Source organism: Ambystoma mexicanum, chromosome 6p (genome assembly GCF_040938575.1).
Source record: "Ambystoma mexicanum isolate Mex_15411 chromosome 6p, UKY_AmexF1_1, whole genome shotgun sequence".
NCBI classification, from domain to species: Eukaryota; Metazoa; Chordata; class Amphibia; order Caudata; family Ambystomatidae; genus Ambystoma; species Ambystoma mexicanum.
This window is the reverse complement of record NC_090935.1, coordinates 585,622,906-585,640,725: the sequence shown is the minus strand read 5'-3', so window position 1 is coordinate 585,640,725 and position 17,820 is coordinate 585,622,906. Positions and strand designations below refer to the sequence as shown.

The 17,820-nt window shown below is 44.9% G+C and overlaps 1 protein-coding gene across 1 annotated transcript in view; it reads right to left on the bottom strand.

Annotated features, from left to right (window-relative positions):
• Positions 1 to 1,042: 1,042 nt before the first annotated feature.
• Positions 1,043 to 17,820, bottom strand: part of DMGDH (dimethylglycine dehydrogenase) — an 834,031-nt gene continuing 817,253 nt past the window's right edge. Inside the window, exon 16 of the mRNA XM_069627418.1 lies at positions 1,043 to 2,586. Within this exon, the coding sequence (XP_069483519.1) occupies positions 2,371 to 2,586 (216 nt within the window). The 3' untranslated portion in view covers positions 1,043 to 2,370. The remainder of the gene's footprint in view (positions 2,587 to 17,820) is intronic.

Below are 17,820 nucleotides of genomic sequence, written 5' to 3'. Positions count from 1 at the left end.
TGCTAAAATAGGGGCTGTTTTGGAAAAAGCAGAGAAGATCCCATTAAGGAGAAAGAGGCTGAAGAGGGAGAAGAGAGGAGCAGGTTGTGGGTGCTATAACTTTGACCATTTGTGGAGCAAAAAAGGCCACTGGGACACGCAACAGGTTGGCTGGCCTAAGAACGTGAGCCATCTCAGAGGGTGAGGTTTGTGAGGAAAACGAGTTGTTTAGAGTCAGGGTGGGGGACAGAAGAGGGGAGGGTCTTGACCACCCTGCCGATGAGCAGGTGGGGGCATTCACTAGCTGATAGGAAGAATGAAATCGATGCTGGAATAAACCCCAATAAGGTTGTTTCTTTGTGTGCAAAAGAAAAGCTCATTATGCAAAAGTTACACCGCCCAGAAACATTTTATGAAACAAATGGCTTCACGGTACACGTTTAATATCTGCCAATACCCCTTTTAACAAGGATCTCAATGTATGTGTGTTCAGCTATTAATACAATATGCAATCCACAGTGGGAAAGAGAAGCACTTAAAAACGTTTTTCTATGAAAGCTCCACGGATGCCAACTGCAAACCCCCCAACTCAGGCATTATGTCAAATATCACCTGCTCTGCATGGACGAACAAAGAGCTTGCACAATTCCCGGTGACCCACTGTCATCATGTCATGAAACTGGCCGGCAAAGTGGAGATACATTAAAAGCAGAATGCGCCCTAAATTGAGATGAACACGTGCACAACCACTGCTGGTAATTCTGGTACTGTCTCCAAAATAACATTCCGATCCAAACACAGCGATGGCAACTTGCATTCATTGTTTGCTGCTGAAAGGTGCTCTTGATTCAGCTTAGGCTGTCACGGGCATAGTCTGTGTAAGCTTGTGCATGGTGTCCCCGGATCTCCGAGGGAAAGGTTCACAGTGACCTGCACGTATGCCAATTGATAGGGCCTTTTCATTGGCCCGCAGAGCACATCTTCTCCTCAATGGAGTTTCCCCAATAGCAAAAGCGGAGCTGTGCTGCCGAATTACCAACACCACAATCCTTGCAAAGGCAGGTCAGCTTGTACACGTGTTTTATTCCATTACAATGCTACTGCGTGGTGGAAATGACATTATGGTGCCATGAAAGACGTTTGACATGATTTCCAAAAGCCAAAGCATGACATTCTGTAAACTGGACTGGAGAGATAAGTCACATCAGGTACCAGGGATATGAACACATTTGTAACATACTTATACAACTGAATACCCATAAGCATAGCTTCACATATACAGACGCATTGGCACTGGGGACCAGCAGGCAAAATCACATTTATTTCACTCCTGTAGTAGTTGGTGGGGGCTGGGGGCACATAGGCAGGGTGAGGACCCCCGGGAGGGCAGAGCTAGGACTGAGTCGTTCACCTGTCCCTGCCACTGAGCAGTACAAAACAGTGTGGCACTGGCGATCAATTGCCACAAATCTTCTGTGGTCAAAAGTAGAATGCATTGGACCTTTCTATTTAAACAAGAGGGATAACAAGAGTAATCATCCTTTTTCAGCCCATGACATACACACATTTCTTAAATGTGCATTCCCGTTGCGAAACGTCATCGATAAAATAACACAATGCTATCAATACAAGGCAAAGGGTTGTGTCTGCCTGGTTGCCAGGTCGCCACTCCCCGGCATGAAAGGTTACCGATCCCAGTCTGCTGGCGCAGCCATCACTGGTGGAGAAGGCTCATTGTGACCTCAGATACAGAGGCACACGCTGACCTCGGCCTTGATTACTAATCCATAATCCAGCTATCGAGACGCACAGCGGGCCTCAGACATGATTATTGTGAACAACACATTTCCAGATAAATATCCACTTAATATTAAAATGCGTTTCATTCTACGATAGTGTAATGGATTATGTATGCACGATTGTGATGCTTTCCTTAAATATTACACAACAGGAACACCACATTTTATCCACGAATGTTGTTATTAATCTCGATATGGTGGTAATTAAATCACAAAAACCTTCCTGATCCAAGGACTAGTGCTAAAGTGGGCATTTAAACCCGGCAATTGATTAAAGAGGGTAAAGAAGAAGGGGGCCCAGCCTCCGATGCCACTGTCCAAATAAACATGTGAACATTGACTTCCCATGCACATTTTAAGTCATTTACATTTACACTGCGTTGCTTTCACTCGTTTCAGAAACCTATATAGTTCCCGGCTCAGCATTTATTTCAGTTCCTCCGATGAGGAAAAGACACTGTTGTGTAGCTCTCCAAAAAGGCCTTCAGACACATAGCATCAAACATTTGGGAGGCAGTTCGTGTTACTTGGCAGCAACAATCCACGTGCTTCTGGCATCTTGCAATCCACTGTAAGGCCGTCTTGCGCCTCTCTACGCCTTGGCACTGCCACCCTGTTTCTGCAGGCGGGCTCTCGCGGGCTCAGTGAACACCAATGGCTCCGGCACCACCGCTGCGGGATAGCGCTGGCCCAGGAGTTCAATTTCCAGCGTTTGCCCCACTTTGCTGAGCTGCATGGGCACGTAGGCGAACGCGAGGCTCTGCTGGGTGCCGTAGCTGTAGGTTCCGGATGTAGTGTTTCCAACAACCTAAATGTAGATAAAGAATTGACATATTGGAGCTGGATCTAAACCTCTATGCAATGCAAGCCACAGCAAGAATCATTGTCAGAGAGAGTAGGTATTCCACAGCATGCAAGTGTTCCAGAACCCTACCTAAACATATTAAAGAACGCATAACCTCAAGGTAGAAAGCAGGGTCTAGAACTGCAGGTCGGACATGCAGCATTGCAATTGGTAACATCCCCAGGAGACCACAGAAGCAGAACACATGACTTCCCAGCAATGCTTTAGCAAGCCTAATGTTAAGCAACCCTTACTCCCAAGAGCTTATGGGGAGGGATCTCACTGCAGTATGCGCAAGGTCAAATCACTGAGAAGCTACATAGATTTTGAATATTTTCTGGAAGAAGACTTGGTGGTCAATAGTGTTTCATGTGCATCAATTGAAAAGTTATTTTCCAGGTTAGAAACTTCTCAGAAAAGAAAATCAGTCACAGTGAGGGAAGACATGCGCTATGCATTACCAGGCGCTCGATCAGACTGTGGGACTGCAGGCATTCACTTAGCCTATTCAATTCATTTTGCATTGCCTCCATCTGCAAACAGGTGATTCGTAATTTAGAGTACAAAGTACAAGTTACTCACTGTCGAGAATCTTGTTACTGGTAGTTCTTACCACTTCCTCCAATCTCATGGGAGGATGCCATGCGACGACACAGACTAGAGCCTTGTTCATCAATAGCAAAGGGAGGTTCAGTGCCTGGGCGCTGCTCTGTCTGCACCAACACCTTCCCCCTCATACCTCATATGTCTTGTCAGCTTCCCTTCACAAATCCATTTCCTCCCTGACATGGGAGCAGTGACACACTCCCCTACTTTCTTCAAGTGACCTCTAGCGGAGTAAACATGGGGCCAGGTACCTCCACAACCTAACACGTGATTGGCCCAAGAGTGGTAAGCGTGCGATCCTACATTCAGCCCCAAATAACTGTCACAGGGCAGGGAACAGTCAAAGACAGTTACAATGATGCTGGCCCTTCAAAGCGCACCATAGGGACCTTGGCTCCAGAAATGTCAGCAAACCACCCCTTTCCAGCAGCCTTGTAAACTCAGTGCCCAGAGCTCCCTCCATTTTAGAAAGCACCATCTTAGAGGCCCTGCCCCTTTAAAAAAATGGACTGGGGCTAAGAGTCCGAGAAATTACAGTCCCATGCCAGAGCCCACTCAAACATCAGTGGCCATTGGCCAGCAGTGCATGTCCATGTTCAATCAAAGACTACCCAGACAGTGCCCTCAGCCCTTGTTCCGTGAGCAGAGCAAACATGGAAACGTAGAGCTATTACAACTAATCCGCCATCATTTACAAACATTTACAGAGCAACCACAACATAAGTGAAGAGCTTAAACAAAGCGTCCCATGTTTACAAACCTTTTCAAGTGCCAGCCTCAGTAAGTGGTCATGCTACAACTCTCACAGCTTCTCGCAATGTCAAAAACCAAGATAGCAGAGCAGCCATTTAAAGGCTTGGCCTGCCTCCCCAATCAGTGAGCTTATTGGCATCATCAATTTACCATCACAGGTGCAGGCCCTCACAGAGTCCTGCCCAAGGGAATGGGTTACAGGACTAAACGGGCCCAGGCACTCATTCAAACAATGTGGGTGTTTGAAGATGGTTGGTGGTATTAGGAGGACGTGTTGACAGAAGGTTGGAGAAGGTAGGAAAAAAGGTGGTGACAGGTGAAGATAACGGGAAGGTGGATGAGCATCAGGAGGACTTATCTGAAGGGGCTGGACCCCTGTAGGTAGGAGGAACAGACATGTGGCAGAACATAAAGGATGGACAGGAATGGACCAGGAGTAGAAAAGATCAGAGAAGGGGGAAGAGAAGATCCCTGAGAGAGGGAGGAGACTAGCCCCAACTCAAACACCCACAGGTGGTAAGAGAAGAACCATCCCTGTGGTACTACTTGATCCTTCCAGAAAAGTTGACCCTCCACCAGCAAATAGTAGGAAAAACCCAGCAACATCTTCTGGAGCATTTCACAAGGAGAGACTCGCTAAAGAGGAGAAAACTGCAGGAAACCGGGTTGGAGAGGAGCGAGACGAAGGACCCAACAAATGAGTGCAGAAAAGCCTTAGCCCAGAGACTGCAAGTCAATGGACAACAGCTTGGGTTGCGTTGGTTTGAAGGTTCTTATTGTAAATACAAATCTGGTGTGAAACCATTCTGGTGCACTGGTATATTGTGCTACCCACTCAACTATAGCACAGGACCACCAGTACTGTCATATACAGCACTATGGTGCGTAACCTTAACTTACTGGTATTTCTGGTTTGCCCTTCCTCCAGACTCAAACTAGCCATAAATCCCAGGAAAGGGGGGCAAGCAACCCTACACTGGCCAGCCAGGGCATTTACTCTCAAGCTCAAAACCAGTGTGTAAAGATGACAAGGTGTATGGAATCACCCATGTAGCTGCCAGCAGAACATGGCCTGAACAGGCTACCAGCGCGGCCTTGGCCCCGACTGCATGTGCATGCAAGCCTGTAGGAGTGGTCGGACCTAGGAATAGCTTTCAAGGATACAGGACACCACCTAGCGAGCTATCGAAGTCCTAGCTGCCTATTTAGCAGGGTAGGAACTCTGTACATACCAAATCCATCTAAGCCCTCAATTCTATTGTGCACACCTGATAAGTCCTTCATTCCACGATTGCAGGATAACCCTATCCGGTGGCAAAACTGGGGACTGAGAGAATAAAGGAGTGCGTTAAGATGAGCACCCCCATGAATAAATAAGTATACATGACCAGTGTAATGGCAGCCACGGACTTGGCCTCAAATGGACTAGGAGCCATGACCTAGCACAATATACAAATCCCAACAAGGATGAGACCTTTTAATGGAAGGGAGCAATTAACTTTCCACTATTTCATTTGTAAAGGGAAAACACTTTATGCACTGATAGAGACGGATACGAACTGCAGGACTCCACCTGAACACTTGTGTGGGCTAGGTGGGAAACATCTAATGAACATTGCTATGGACCAAATTTTCTGCACATTTGTAGCAACACAGCCCCTTTCTCTTGTGCTGGCATCTCGTGGAACCATGATGGGCTGCCTGTATGATATCAACGTTTTCCTTAAACCTAGACAACACAGGGTCAAACTCCTCAGGAGTGAGACGGCCAAGTTCCAGGATATAGGTGAAGAATGGAGATGGTGATCCCTCCTGTCCGGGGAGCTGAACTAGCCCTTCACAATCATTTCCCACAGGTTCAAGAACCAGTGTTGTTTTGGCCAGACTGCCACAGCCAGAAATATAGCACAAGGCCTACACCATCTGAATGTGTGCAGCCCTTTTGCCATCAGGGGAAGTTGGAAAAGTCATAGCACCAAAGCCTATCCCATGGATGCTGAAAGGTATTGTCTAGTGACCAAGGGTCTAGACCCATCTATTGGGTTTACCGCTCTCATTTGGCATTCTCCTTTAATGCAAAGAGGTGCACCTCGAGGAGTCTTCCAAGAATGTGCTACCAGAACCTGGTAGTGCAGACACTACCCGTTTGATTGATGATAGTCAACTCACGGAGTTGCCTCCGAAAGGAGAATCCCCACTGGTTTCATTGCCATATCGATTTGCTGAGCTATATCCTACTCCAACAGAGACATCTGGAGACCTTGTCCCCCTTACATGTTCACACAGAATACAGCAGTGCTGTAATCCATGAGAAGCAACACACCAAACTGCCCCTTAACAGAGCAAGGAGCATGGCCTTCAGCACCAGCATGTTTATGTGGAGTGAAATTTCGGTACTATATGAAAAGACCTTTTTATAATGGTCTCACATATCAAACATACGGCACTGAAACCTGCCTTTCTTTTTTCGCCATTTTCTTTTTACATTTTGGGGGTTTCACCCATGCCCCGCCCCCGATTCTGCCGATCCTCCACCCCCCCAAACACACTCTCCCGCGCTACCATTTCGTAATTTGGGGTTTTGCCCCAAAACCTCCCTCTCTCAGGCCCTGCCCCATCCCTCTCCACCCAAGAGTCCCCTAAACCAAAAGACATACATGCACACAACACACACACACACACTTGCCCGTTCTCCTCTGCCTCCAAGTCCCTCTGAGCCCGTCAGCCACTGCACGCACTCATGTGCGCGACAGCTCCATTTAGAAAGACTGCTCCGTGCGGTCACAGAGCAGTCTTTCTAAATCATTTTTTATGTCGTTCTATAGAAAACGACTTCTTCACTTATGACTGAAATGTTGCCTGGTTCCCACAGATCATATATCTGTAAAGTGCCGGGGATGGCCTACAAAGCAATAGCTCAGAGAGACTGTTGCCTCAGAATAAGCGGGCTCTAGGGAAATTTTAAAAAACCCTGCAAAGACCCCTCTGATTGAAGATTCCTCTCCTGGCACCAAAGGGAGGTCAGGTGAAGTATCGCAAATAGTGTAGCACTGAGAACCACCTAAATGCAAAAAGCTATGATTCCAAGAGCTCTTTGCTCCCACCATGACATAGCCACCTCCTTGGTATTGGGTCAGGGGGAACAGATGTCACAAGCCCAGTACTCTGTCCCCTGATATAAAGGCCAGAGCACAGACCATATCTCAGATTGTGACAATGAAATTGTTCCTCTGCACTGGAGTGAGGGTACATATTGATACATTGACAAGACCGACCCATGGTTAACTAGGGAGCATAACATGTTTTAAGGAAACTTTCCTAATCTTTGGAGACTGGGCGGTTTACAGGAGTCAGTTGTCAGAATGAGAACCCTTGCTTTGGTGAAAAAGTGGCAGGTCGTGAAGAGCCTGAACAAAAGCACTTTGCACTGGAAGTGACTCACTCAAACCAGGAGTGTAGGCAGTATCTGTGTGAGGGACAGATAGAGATGTGCATATAGGAGACTGTCAGATCTGTGGTGCACAGCCACTCGCCCTGGTGAGGGACACAAGGACAAGCTGTACAGCTACTATTTTGAAGTGCTCGTCTGGGTTGCCCTGGTTGAGCTGGGTGAGACTGAAGATGGTGAACAAAAATCCAGATTTCTTCTCCACTACCAAGAAGTGGAAGTTCCTATTCCTCTTTGATGGGGATCCGATAAGGTACTCAAATCCATACCTTTTTTTATTTTTATTTAGTTGTCTTTTAGTTCACAGAACTATTACAACTGTATTACATAAAACAGACCAAGAAAAAAAGAAAATACTGTTGGAGTAACCTTAATGGCATGAAAATCATGGCTGATCCCCGTGATTAGGCCACCAAATGGTCTACCCTTGGGGGGCCTTTAAACATATTATGTTGAAAAAGAACACGTCTATCAACGTGAAAGTCACTCACTAATCAGGTTTCCTGTAACAAGAATATGGGGTTATTTATAATCGCATGAAAGGATTTTCCTACATTGATAAAATGATTTTCATGGTTGTACCTTTTGCAGTTGGTTCCCTAGCTGCTGCAGCTAGAAAATACTCACTTGATTCTCATTAAGTGGTTTATCTACCATGGGAGAAATAGCTGGATTCTTACATTTCTGCAATTCAAGCATTCATTTGCAACATTATCTTGGGGAATCACACAATTCAAAATCATAGCTCAAGAAAGCAAGTGACTCGGCTTGTGAACTTATCAGAGCAGCTGTTGATGTTAAACCACAAAGAACCTTAGTAATTGCTCCGAAATTCCGCCTCAGTGGTTCAATAAACTCAAAGTAAACAGATTTGAGGATCAGTAATGCCGGTATCTTCGCAAACAGGGACATAATCATAGTTCTATTAATAGCATTCTTAGTCTTAATAGTAGATTTTTCACTTAGCATCACAACTCTTGGATTCACTACAACCAGTGGGGGGACAATGGGTACAACATCAACAGCACCTTGGTGTAAAGCGCTCTATAAATAAATAAATCAATCATTGTCTTTTACTGCTACCACTATAGGTTTCACAGTGAGATGATGATTACAAGAACTACCTACTGTACTATCGGAATCGCTTGTACAAGAAACGTTCCTTTCGTCGTTTGAGTCCTCCTTAGTGTATTTGGCTTATTATCTTGAAGAAGCCAACTGATAAGCACACCAGTTTTGGCTTTTTTCCTCCTTCCACGACGATTAGCTCGTTTCCGATAACGCTTTGTATTGCACTTTAGATCCTTTGCAGAAGTAGCCTTAGAATTAAGCGGATGAGCCTGAGGGTTTTGATCTTTCTCCGCACCCGACAGGAGTCTGATGTTGTGATCCCTGCTACAGGGATATGGTTCGGCCACTTCAAGACCAAAGCCACATAACTGGCTGACAGTGTGACTCATCATGAGAGTATCCTATGTCCCTTTTTTAAATGTATTTTATTGTTTAAGGCACCGACCTAGCTTGAGAGCAGTGGAGCACTGTAAAGGGTGTGGGTAACCAGCGTTTGGGCTAGCATCTTTTAACATTAGCGCAGTACTGAGAGTTGCTGTCTGTACGTCAGAATGCGCATCCACTAGGATTAGTCCTTGGTCAGGTGGTGCTAGAAAATACATGTTTATAGAGATTTGAGAAACTGAAGAATTGTGGGGGCATTCCGTACAGAAACCAGAATCGAGTTCCAGATGGTGGGTGCGTGACAAAGGAAGGATTGTTTTCAGGTCCTCTCTTTGTGAACAAGTTGCGATTCAAGCAAGTTGGCCAATTTGCTTCACGTTATGTGGAGCTTCACCGTCAAGTACTTTGATGTGCTACTTGTGACTGTTTTGTAGATGATACCAGGATCGCGTTCCAGATGATGGGTGCGTGACAAAGGAAGGATTGTTTGCAGGTCCTCTCTTTGTGAACCAGTTGCGATTCAAACAAGTTGGCCAATTTGCTTCAAATTATGTGGAGCTTCATCGTCAAGTACTTTGATGTGCTACTTGTGACTGTTTTGTAGATGATACATGCAGTCGTGAACAGTAACCTGGGCTGGAGAGGAAGCCAATGTAGTTTGCGTAGTAGGACGAAATGATTGGGTCAAGTTTACGTGCACCCGTAATAAGACGTGTTTCAGTGTGTCAGACTGCTTTTAGGGGAGCCAAGTGAGCAGCTCTGAGCCCCGTCAGGAGGACATTTCATCCACCGATGTGCAAGACCACAAGTGCCTGCACTATGGTCCGGAAGTCCTGCAGCTGGAGGAAGGGTTTGATTTTGTGAAGGGTGGAGGGATTTAGAGCTATGACGCTTCATCTCATGTGGTCAATTGTTGTGATGCTATTGTGTGTGAGATAGCTCTTGTAAATGTCAATATGGTTTGAAGATTTGTTAATTATGCTTCATTCTCTGGACAAAATGTGAGAACACAATTGATTGCATTTGCAGTTGGTAGTCTCGTTTTTATGGCTAATCTTACACTTTTTATTGGTGTTTTCAAACATCGTTTTGAATAACGTTGTAAATAGGATGTCATTGTAGTACATGCAAATATGAATTCTAGATTATCGGCAGCTATTCTTTTACCTTGCAAGTACTGCAAGTATGATAATGCTTGGATTGTATTACAAGGATGCATAGAGGTGGCTTGCTGGTATAAATAGTGGTCCATGTCCTTCCTAAGAACTGACAAATTAAACTTATGTTTGGATAGTGTCACTTTGGCATCCAAGACGTTCACCTCTTTATGTCCTATTTGGATTGTAAGCTTAATGGTAGGATGAATTGAGTTCAGGGATGAAAATAAATCTTTCAAGTGAGATTCTGTATTGTTCCAGATGATAAGAATACCACCAATTTCAGCCAGAGTATTTCAGCCATCTTTATGCAGTGTACAGAGCAGGTTTCAATTTCGGCAAGTTCATGAAAATGCTCACAAACTATGGTACAAACCTGTCACCCATAAATGTGCCTGCCATATGTTGATAAAATTCTGTATTGAAATTGAAGTAATTATTGATCAAATCCAAATTAAAAAATGTGACCAAATATTTGCTATTCATTTCAAGCTACACATGTGTGCTCAATGCTCAGCAATGATCCATTCTTCCAGTGGTAGATGCACCACATACTTTGTTGCAGTAGTGCTGGTATCAACAAGTTCAAACATGATAGTATGAAATGAAGCACATTTTACACAAAGTGATCATCGCAGTAATCAATTATTTCAAATATCTGTTCACAAAAGCAGCTGTTTGTTTCAGTATTCCACTGCACTGGGAAACAATGGGTCTCACCAGAGGTATTCGTAAATGTTTGTGTATTTTTGCTAAGACATAGAACAATGTGTACAAGGATTTGGCAGATGTGAAAAATAACCATGGGTTGCATCTTGATGTAACTATTATCAACTGCTATGGCCTGCACCAGTCTTCCAACTTCTTGAATTGGGTCACAAGATCATTTTCCCTATATATTTGTGTCATGTTTTCTTTTATGTAATAGTCCGTGTTTTGCACTGCTGTTTCTCTGCCTTTATCAGCACGTTCGATGCTAATGGTTAGATAATTTATTAAAGCAAACATTGTTTTTCTATCCACAAGTGTTAGATTAGTTTTACATAAAATCATGTCAAATTGATGTTTATGGTATCACTTTCAACTAAATAAATGTAGAGAACGTTGGGTTCAAATCTATTACTACAAAGTCTTAGGCTTAAACTGGAGCATTCCGCTGTTGAATTTTCACTGGAAGGTAATCGCGGACTTAAAGATCGAAAGAAATGAAAATAATTATCTACTTGTGCATCAAATATGAGGTTTGTGATGGAACAAATTATATTTTCTTTCATTCTGAAAGGAGATTTCTGGAGTTGCTAATGCCTTCTGTGATATAGAGATGGTTTCAGAGCACGGAAAGGGACTTCCCCCGAGTGCTATTCTTTCTCCAGCCTAAAACGTCACTCCCATTGGAGAGGAGGAGCCTCCGAAAGAAGGCGTTTTGAGTAAAGACACACTTGTCTCCACCTGCTGACACCAATTTGTGACTCTGGAGTTGGTGTTGACATGGTCGTAAGCACCTACCAAGAGAACAAAACAAACTCCTTCGGCTGATCTGGCTGTTGGTAGGGCGGATGTAAAGGCTGATGGGTCTTTTGCCATGCGGTTATTGCTTCCAACAAGGATGGCATCCACATTCACCTGCCATAAGTGGAGAGAGAAGTCTTGATAGGTCTCACCAAAAATGTCCATCCTCAGATTATCCTTTTAGAAGGGAGCAATAGTTTTGCCAGCTGTGGTCTTCCCCTTGTGGATGGCTGCTGCCACCGCATTGGACTGTGAGGGTGGTTGAGAAGTTAGATGGTCTCATCCATCTTCACTGTGTACTTAGTCTCATGTTTCTTTTTTGTGACTGGGAAAGAGGCTAGCTTCTTCCAGATTTCAGTCACTACCTTCAGGATGAGCCTAGCGATGCCTACCTTTGCAGCCTTGGAAATTACAACTGGGTCAGCAACTCTGCCTCAAAGACCAGAGGGTCCTCTGATTTTTGGCCTATCCATACCAACGTATCATGCAGGAAGCAATGCATGCCTTTAGCCTTAAACGTGTACTCGATCATGTCCTCATGGAAACTTATTTGCTCCCCGTCTATCTGCTGCAGCTGAATCAAAAGCCTGAGGGGAAGGCTGAGGAGGAGAACATAGCGCCACATCTGCAACAGAGGAGAGAACAGCAGATGGTACTGTATCAAAAGAGAATGAAATCATTGATAACAGAGGGGGTCTGATGTACTGCCTATAACAGCACCTGGCTGTAGTCATTCGTGTGGACTGAAGCCATAGTTCTTCCATCCAACATATCTTTCGGAAATGCTCCTGGATTACGAACAGGATGCAATCCTAGGGGCCAGGAGCAATGTACACCCATTTGCGATTGGGTGTCCACAGTATCTGAAGGGATGAATGGCCCAAGAGGTGTGGACTGCAAGCATACAAGCGTAAACCTCTGGGGAGGCATGGCCCATGCCAGGTAGTGTCACGGAAAGACACCAGAACCCACAAGATAAAGTGAATACACCATTATAAGTAACTGCATGCCGACCAGCAGATGGCCCTCCCTCTAACTTTACAGCACATTTCCACAGCACACACTACCCACACCCCACACATTTATTAAGCATTTATAGTTTTACAGCCTCAAACATCACATAAGTGGCATCTCTGAGGAATGAACCAACAACTGGAGTCTGCTGCTACAATGTGTGTTTATCTACATATTCTAAATCTTCTGTTAGTTTGCTATAATGGTTTCTAGGTCGGTATGTGTCCATGAGGTCTTGTCAATCTATATATTGGAGTAAAGGGTTCCACAATTTGTAGAATGTATGTAGAACCCCTCTAATGATCACCCATAGTCTATGCATCCTTAGATGCCACCCGCCCCACCTGATGGCCCCTCTCTGCTGCCCCATAGCATAGTGGTAGCTAGTTTTGCTGCCAATATGTGCTTCACATTAATGTTGCTGCCGATTTATTTTATTATCCTCCTTTTCACGTGAGATATCCAGCATCACTAAGCCGGGTGTAATTGTGTATGGTTTCCCAGTAACTCCCCTGATGACCACTTCTATTTCCTGCCATAGTTTGTTGAGTAGCCCCTATTACATGTGTTAAGGGCCCCTTCTCTCCATACTCCGTCCAACATCTATCACTCACCTTTGATTGATTTTCGGAGGTTTCTCTGGCGCGTTTCTATGGCGTGGAATACCATCTCTGTAGCACCTTAGTCTGTAACTTGTGTGCATATGGATCCTCTCCATGTCCTACGTTGGATATCTTCCCATTCTTCTCTGGTAACACATTCCCTGCTCCTCCCTCCATTGTTTTTGATATGCCCAATTCCTCTATTTCTTCCCCCTTGATCAATGATGGGTAAATCTTTCCTATTAGTCCCTTTCCCTCAGCCACTTCTTGTAGTGTTTTTGCTAAGGAGGTCAGCTCTCTGTTGGCCATTTTCTTGTTCCCCGGTTGGCTGTCCCAGTGTCCTCAGTTGATTCCTGAGGGTCAAAATCTAGTTTACATTGGTTGAATGACTTGAGTGTGTTTTGCGTAAATAAATCACCTAACATTCTACAGACCCACTTCACTATTTATCAAAGCCCTTATCTAAACTTGCTGGGGAGAAATTACTATTGCTGTGTAATGGCGTAAAAGGGAAGGGATAAATCGGTAGGTTCACTGTTCAGCTAATCAGGTCCCAGGTTCTATAGTCACTTTCGTGATCACATTCATGTATACCCTCCCACCCCCCTTTGCTCTTTGGTTTCTACTTAACCACAACTTTTTCCATACGTGTTGGCCTGCTATTGCTTGCTCTATAAACGACTCAGGGATTTTGGATTCCTCTCTCATCCATTCTCCCATCACCCTCATCTGGGCTGCCAAATAATATTGCAGCAGATCTGGTCACACAGTTCTCCCCTTTATTTACCCGACAGCTTTCTTTATTTAACGTATTCTTGGTTTCGCCCCTCCCGATATGAATGCAAATACGGATTAGTGAATATCCAATTGTTGCCCTAGTGTTATCCAGTGAAACATTTTGAAAGTGGTAGAGAAATCTGGGCAATACGTTCGTTTTTATGATGGAAAGCCTTCCCAGCCAAGATATGTAGAGTGATCTCCGCCTCTCTAGATCTCTCTTGATCGCTTTGATAATTGGTGGGTAGTTTGCTTGCTGTAGTGTGCTAGTTCTTGGGGTGATATTGATGCCCAGATATCTCACCGACTTCTTAGCCGAGACGAATGGGGCAACCCTCTTGACCTCAGTCTTTGCCTCCTCATTTTCTGCGATCTTTAATATTTTGGAGTTATTAGTATTACCTTTAAACACTGACACTTCCCCCGAATCTCACCATCTGTCATGACCTTTGCCAGTCAGTTGCCCGGTTCTGCTAGAGACAAGATAATGTAGTAAGCAAAATATTTATTTTGTGTTCTGTATGTCCTATTTTTATTCCATTTATAACCTGATTGGCTCTTATTCTTTCTGCAAACGGCTCCATCAGGAGTGCAAAGAGTACCCGCGATAGGGGGCATCACTGACGCGTCCCCCTTTGTAATGCCCTTGATGCCGACAGCTACCCATTCATGCATAGTTTAGGCGAAGGAGTTTTATAATTTGCCATTATCATGTTCAACATTTTGGCGCCAAATCCAAATTGTATTAGTGCTTTGCAAAGGACAGACCATTCCACTCAGTCAAAGCTTTCTCAGCATTAAGTGCTAACAGTAGCACCTGGTCCCTCCCCCTATTTGCTCCATCTACCCAGAGATTACCTTGTCTAATATTGTTGCTGGTCGATCCGTTTTTAATAAATCCCGATTGGTCAGGGTCTATGAGGGTCTGCATGAAAGCGCGACCAGCCTGTCAGTATTTTAGTATACATTTCGATATCTACATTAACAAGAGAAATAGGCCTGTAGGACGCACACTTAGTGGGATTCCCCCACTTTCAGTAGAATCACAATTGCTCCATCATAGATTTTGCAGTCGTCCCCTTCTCTGAAGAGTGGTGATAGAGAGCCTCCAAATAATCATCATACTACTTTGTTTCGGCCTATATAGACCATAAAAGTTGCATACAACAATATTGGAAAACAATCATATAGCAAACCAATATCAAGAAGTGAAAACAAATAAAATGAGAAAAAAAATAATATGCATTTCATTCTTAAGATTGCAACTTGGGTAAAAGTAATTTAGCAGAGTGGAATTAAGTAAAAATCATCATATTTGTTCCTAGGGTTAAATACATACCCAAAATCCCCTGCCATTTAAACAACAAGACGCCAAATGCGGATGGAGTTTTGGGTGGGGGCAGTGTTTTGTAAAATGCTGCTGTTAGCCTGTCTGGCCGCGGGCTCTTTTCTAGCTTTAGGCAGTTAATGGCTTCTTTAATTTCCTTGCTTTCTATGGGTCGTTTAGCCATTTCTTGTTACTCTGATAGTTTAGAGAGATTGATTCCAGATAGCTATCTTGCGTCACTTCGTTTACCTCTCCCTTTGCAAAAGGTTTCTCATAGAACCTCAGGAACAATTCAAGCGTGTCTTTCCTCTGCGCTTTCTATACTCTTTTTTTGTAACTGCTTTGTTTTCATTTAGTTTTATCAGGTTGGTCAACAATTTACCCGCCTTACCGCCATTTTCATGAAAGTTCTGTTTGGAAGACAGAATCAGTATTTTGGCCTTGCCCAGTCCCATCTCTCCAATTACATCCATAACCTTAGTCCAGTCTCCTGCAATATAACAATCCCCCTCTGCAAAATCTCTGAATGTGTTAACAAAGTTGAGGCGGAATCTCTATTGACCCATATTCTGCTAGATACATAGGGGGTCATTACGACCCTGGCGGTAGGGGGTTAACAGGGCCGGTAGAGCTGCTGGCCCGTTAACCACCTACCACCTCATTACGAGTCTCCTCGCGGGACCCGCTAAGGACGTCTGGCTTTACCAGGCGGCCTTAGCGAGTCTCCTCGCGGGACCCGCTAAGGACGTCCGGCTTTACCAGGCGGCCTTAGCGGGTTCCCGCGAGGAGCCCAGCATGCTAACAATGGGCCCATTATTAACAGGCCCGTTGTTAGCATGCTCCCCATTCCCATTGAGCCCTATGGGGGTTCGAATGGGGATCTACCGGGTCCTTGAATGAGGAATTACCAGGCCCTACAAGGTCGGAATGGCCGGGTAATTCCTCATTCAAGGAACCCGGACCCGGTACCCGGTAAGTGGGTAGCCGCGCCGCTAATAGCAGCAGGGTTACCTCCTACCTCGTAATAACCCCCATAGATTGGAGTAAACGTTAACTGTTTTCATACCCAGTTTGTCTTTTGCTAGCACGTATCTACCCTCTTTGTCCTTAAATGGGTCCGACTGGCGTACACTAAGCCGATGGCAAGGGTCAGGATACAGAAGCACATTTCAGTGGCATGGGAGCTAGCTAAAGGCACGCAACAGGGCTGGCCGTTATCACCATTATTGCACATCATAGCCATGGAACTGATTGCCCAGTACCTCAGGACAGAACATAAAGAGGCTGGGATTGAACTAGATGGAGACAGGCATTTAATATCATTGTATGCGGATCATTCGCTTTTATATATTCAGAATCCAGAGGGTAATCTGGAGCTGTTATAGTAAACAATGGAGTTGTTTGCGACGTGGTCAGGAATTACAATTAGCGTGGACAAATCAGCGTCATCTCCTCTAGCAGGACTTCGTGGGAGGGCGGAACACGAACTGTCGGTATTGATTACAGATGATACAATTGCTGGTGACACAGAGCATACATGACGCTGAAACGAATATCGCGGTTCCCGGGGTTGAGGGAGCAGAGGTGCCCCAGGTGCAAGTGAGCTGATACAGGGATGCTACATATGTTCTGTGGTTGCCCAGCAGCAAGGGTATACTGGCGATAGGCGTCAGATGGACTACATAAAGGGGGGTGGAACTGGATGCGCTTTCCCCAGAGGCCTGCATGCTGGGCTGCTTTTGGCGCCCAAAGAAGAGGGGACACGTCCCCAAGCTGAAACATTTGGCATGCATCCTGGATAGACCCAGGATTGCCAGCACATGGAAATCTCTAAAAGGCCCCAAAATTGAAGATTGGTAGAGAGACATGCATAGGTGGGGGATGGCGGAATCGGCAGCATGGAGAAGAGGGATGGGGAGAGACATGGTGGAGGGCACAGAGGAACTTGAAGGTTGGGAAGCTTTGCTACAAACCCTGTTCAATGAAGGAGATATTGGTGAAACAGAGTAATTCCCTGTTCGTAGTGACTCACAGAGCGAAAAAGCCGCTATGCAGCACATAGGTATTTAGTAGGCAACAGACAGACCCGGAGGGGGGAGGGGCTGAAAGAGGGGGAGGGAGTAAGTAAGCGAACGTTTAAAGTTACAGATAACTAAATGTTTTGTTTGGATATAGCATTGATGATACACAACATGTATATGTGATGTTATGTAAGTTGGAAGGCTGATATTTGTAAAAAAAACAATAAGTGTTTTAAATAAAAATATACCCGCTTTGTCCTTAAGAAATTTGTCAAAGGTGAAATGTAATTTCTTATGAAACATCAAGGCTACTCCTGCCCACTTGTTGACGTTGCCGGAGTACAGCTGCATAGTGTATTGTGTGTGCCCAAGCCTAGTCTGGTCTTTAGCCAGCAGGTGGGTTTCCTCCAGCGCAACAACCCCCCACATTTTCCCTTTTGAGTTCTCTGAATAGTTGTGTTCTCTTATTCGGACTGTTCAGTCCTCTCACATTACCCGATCATATGGGAATTTGTGCATTAGGGTGTGG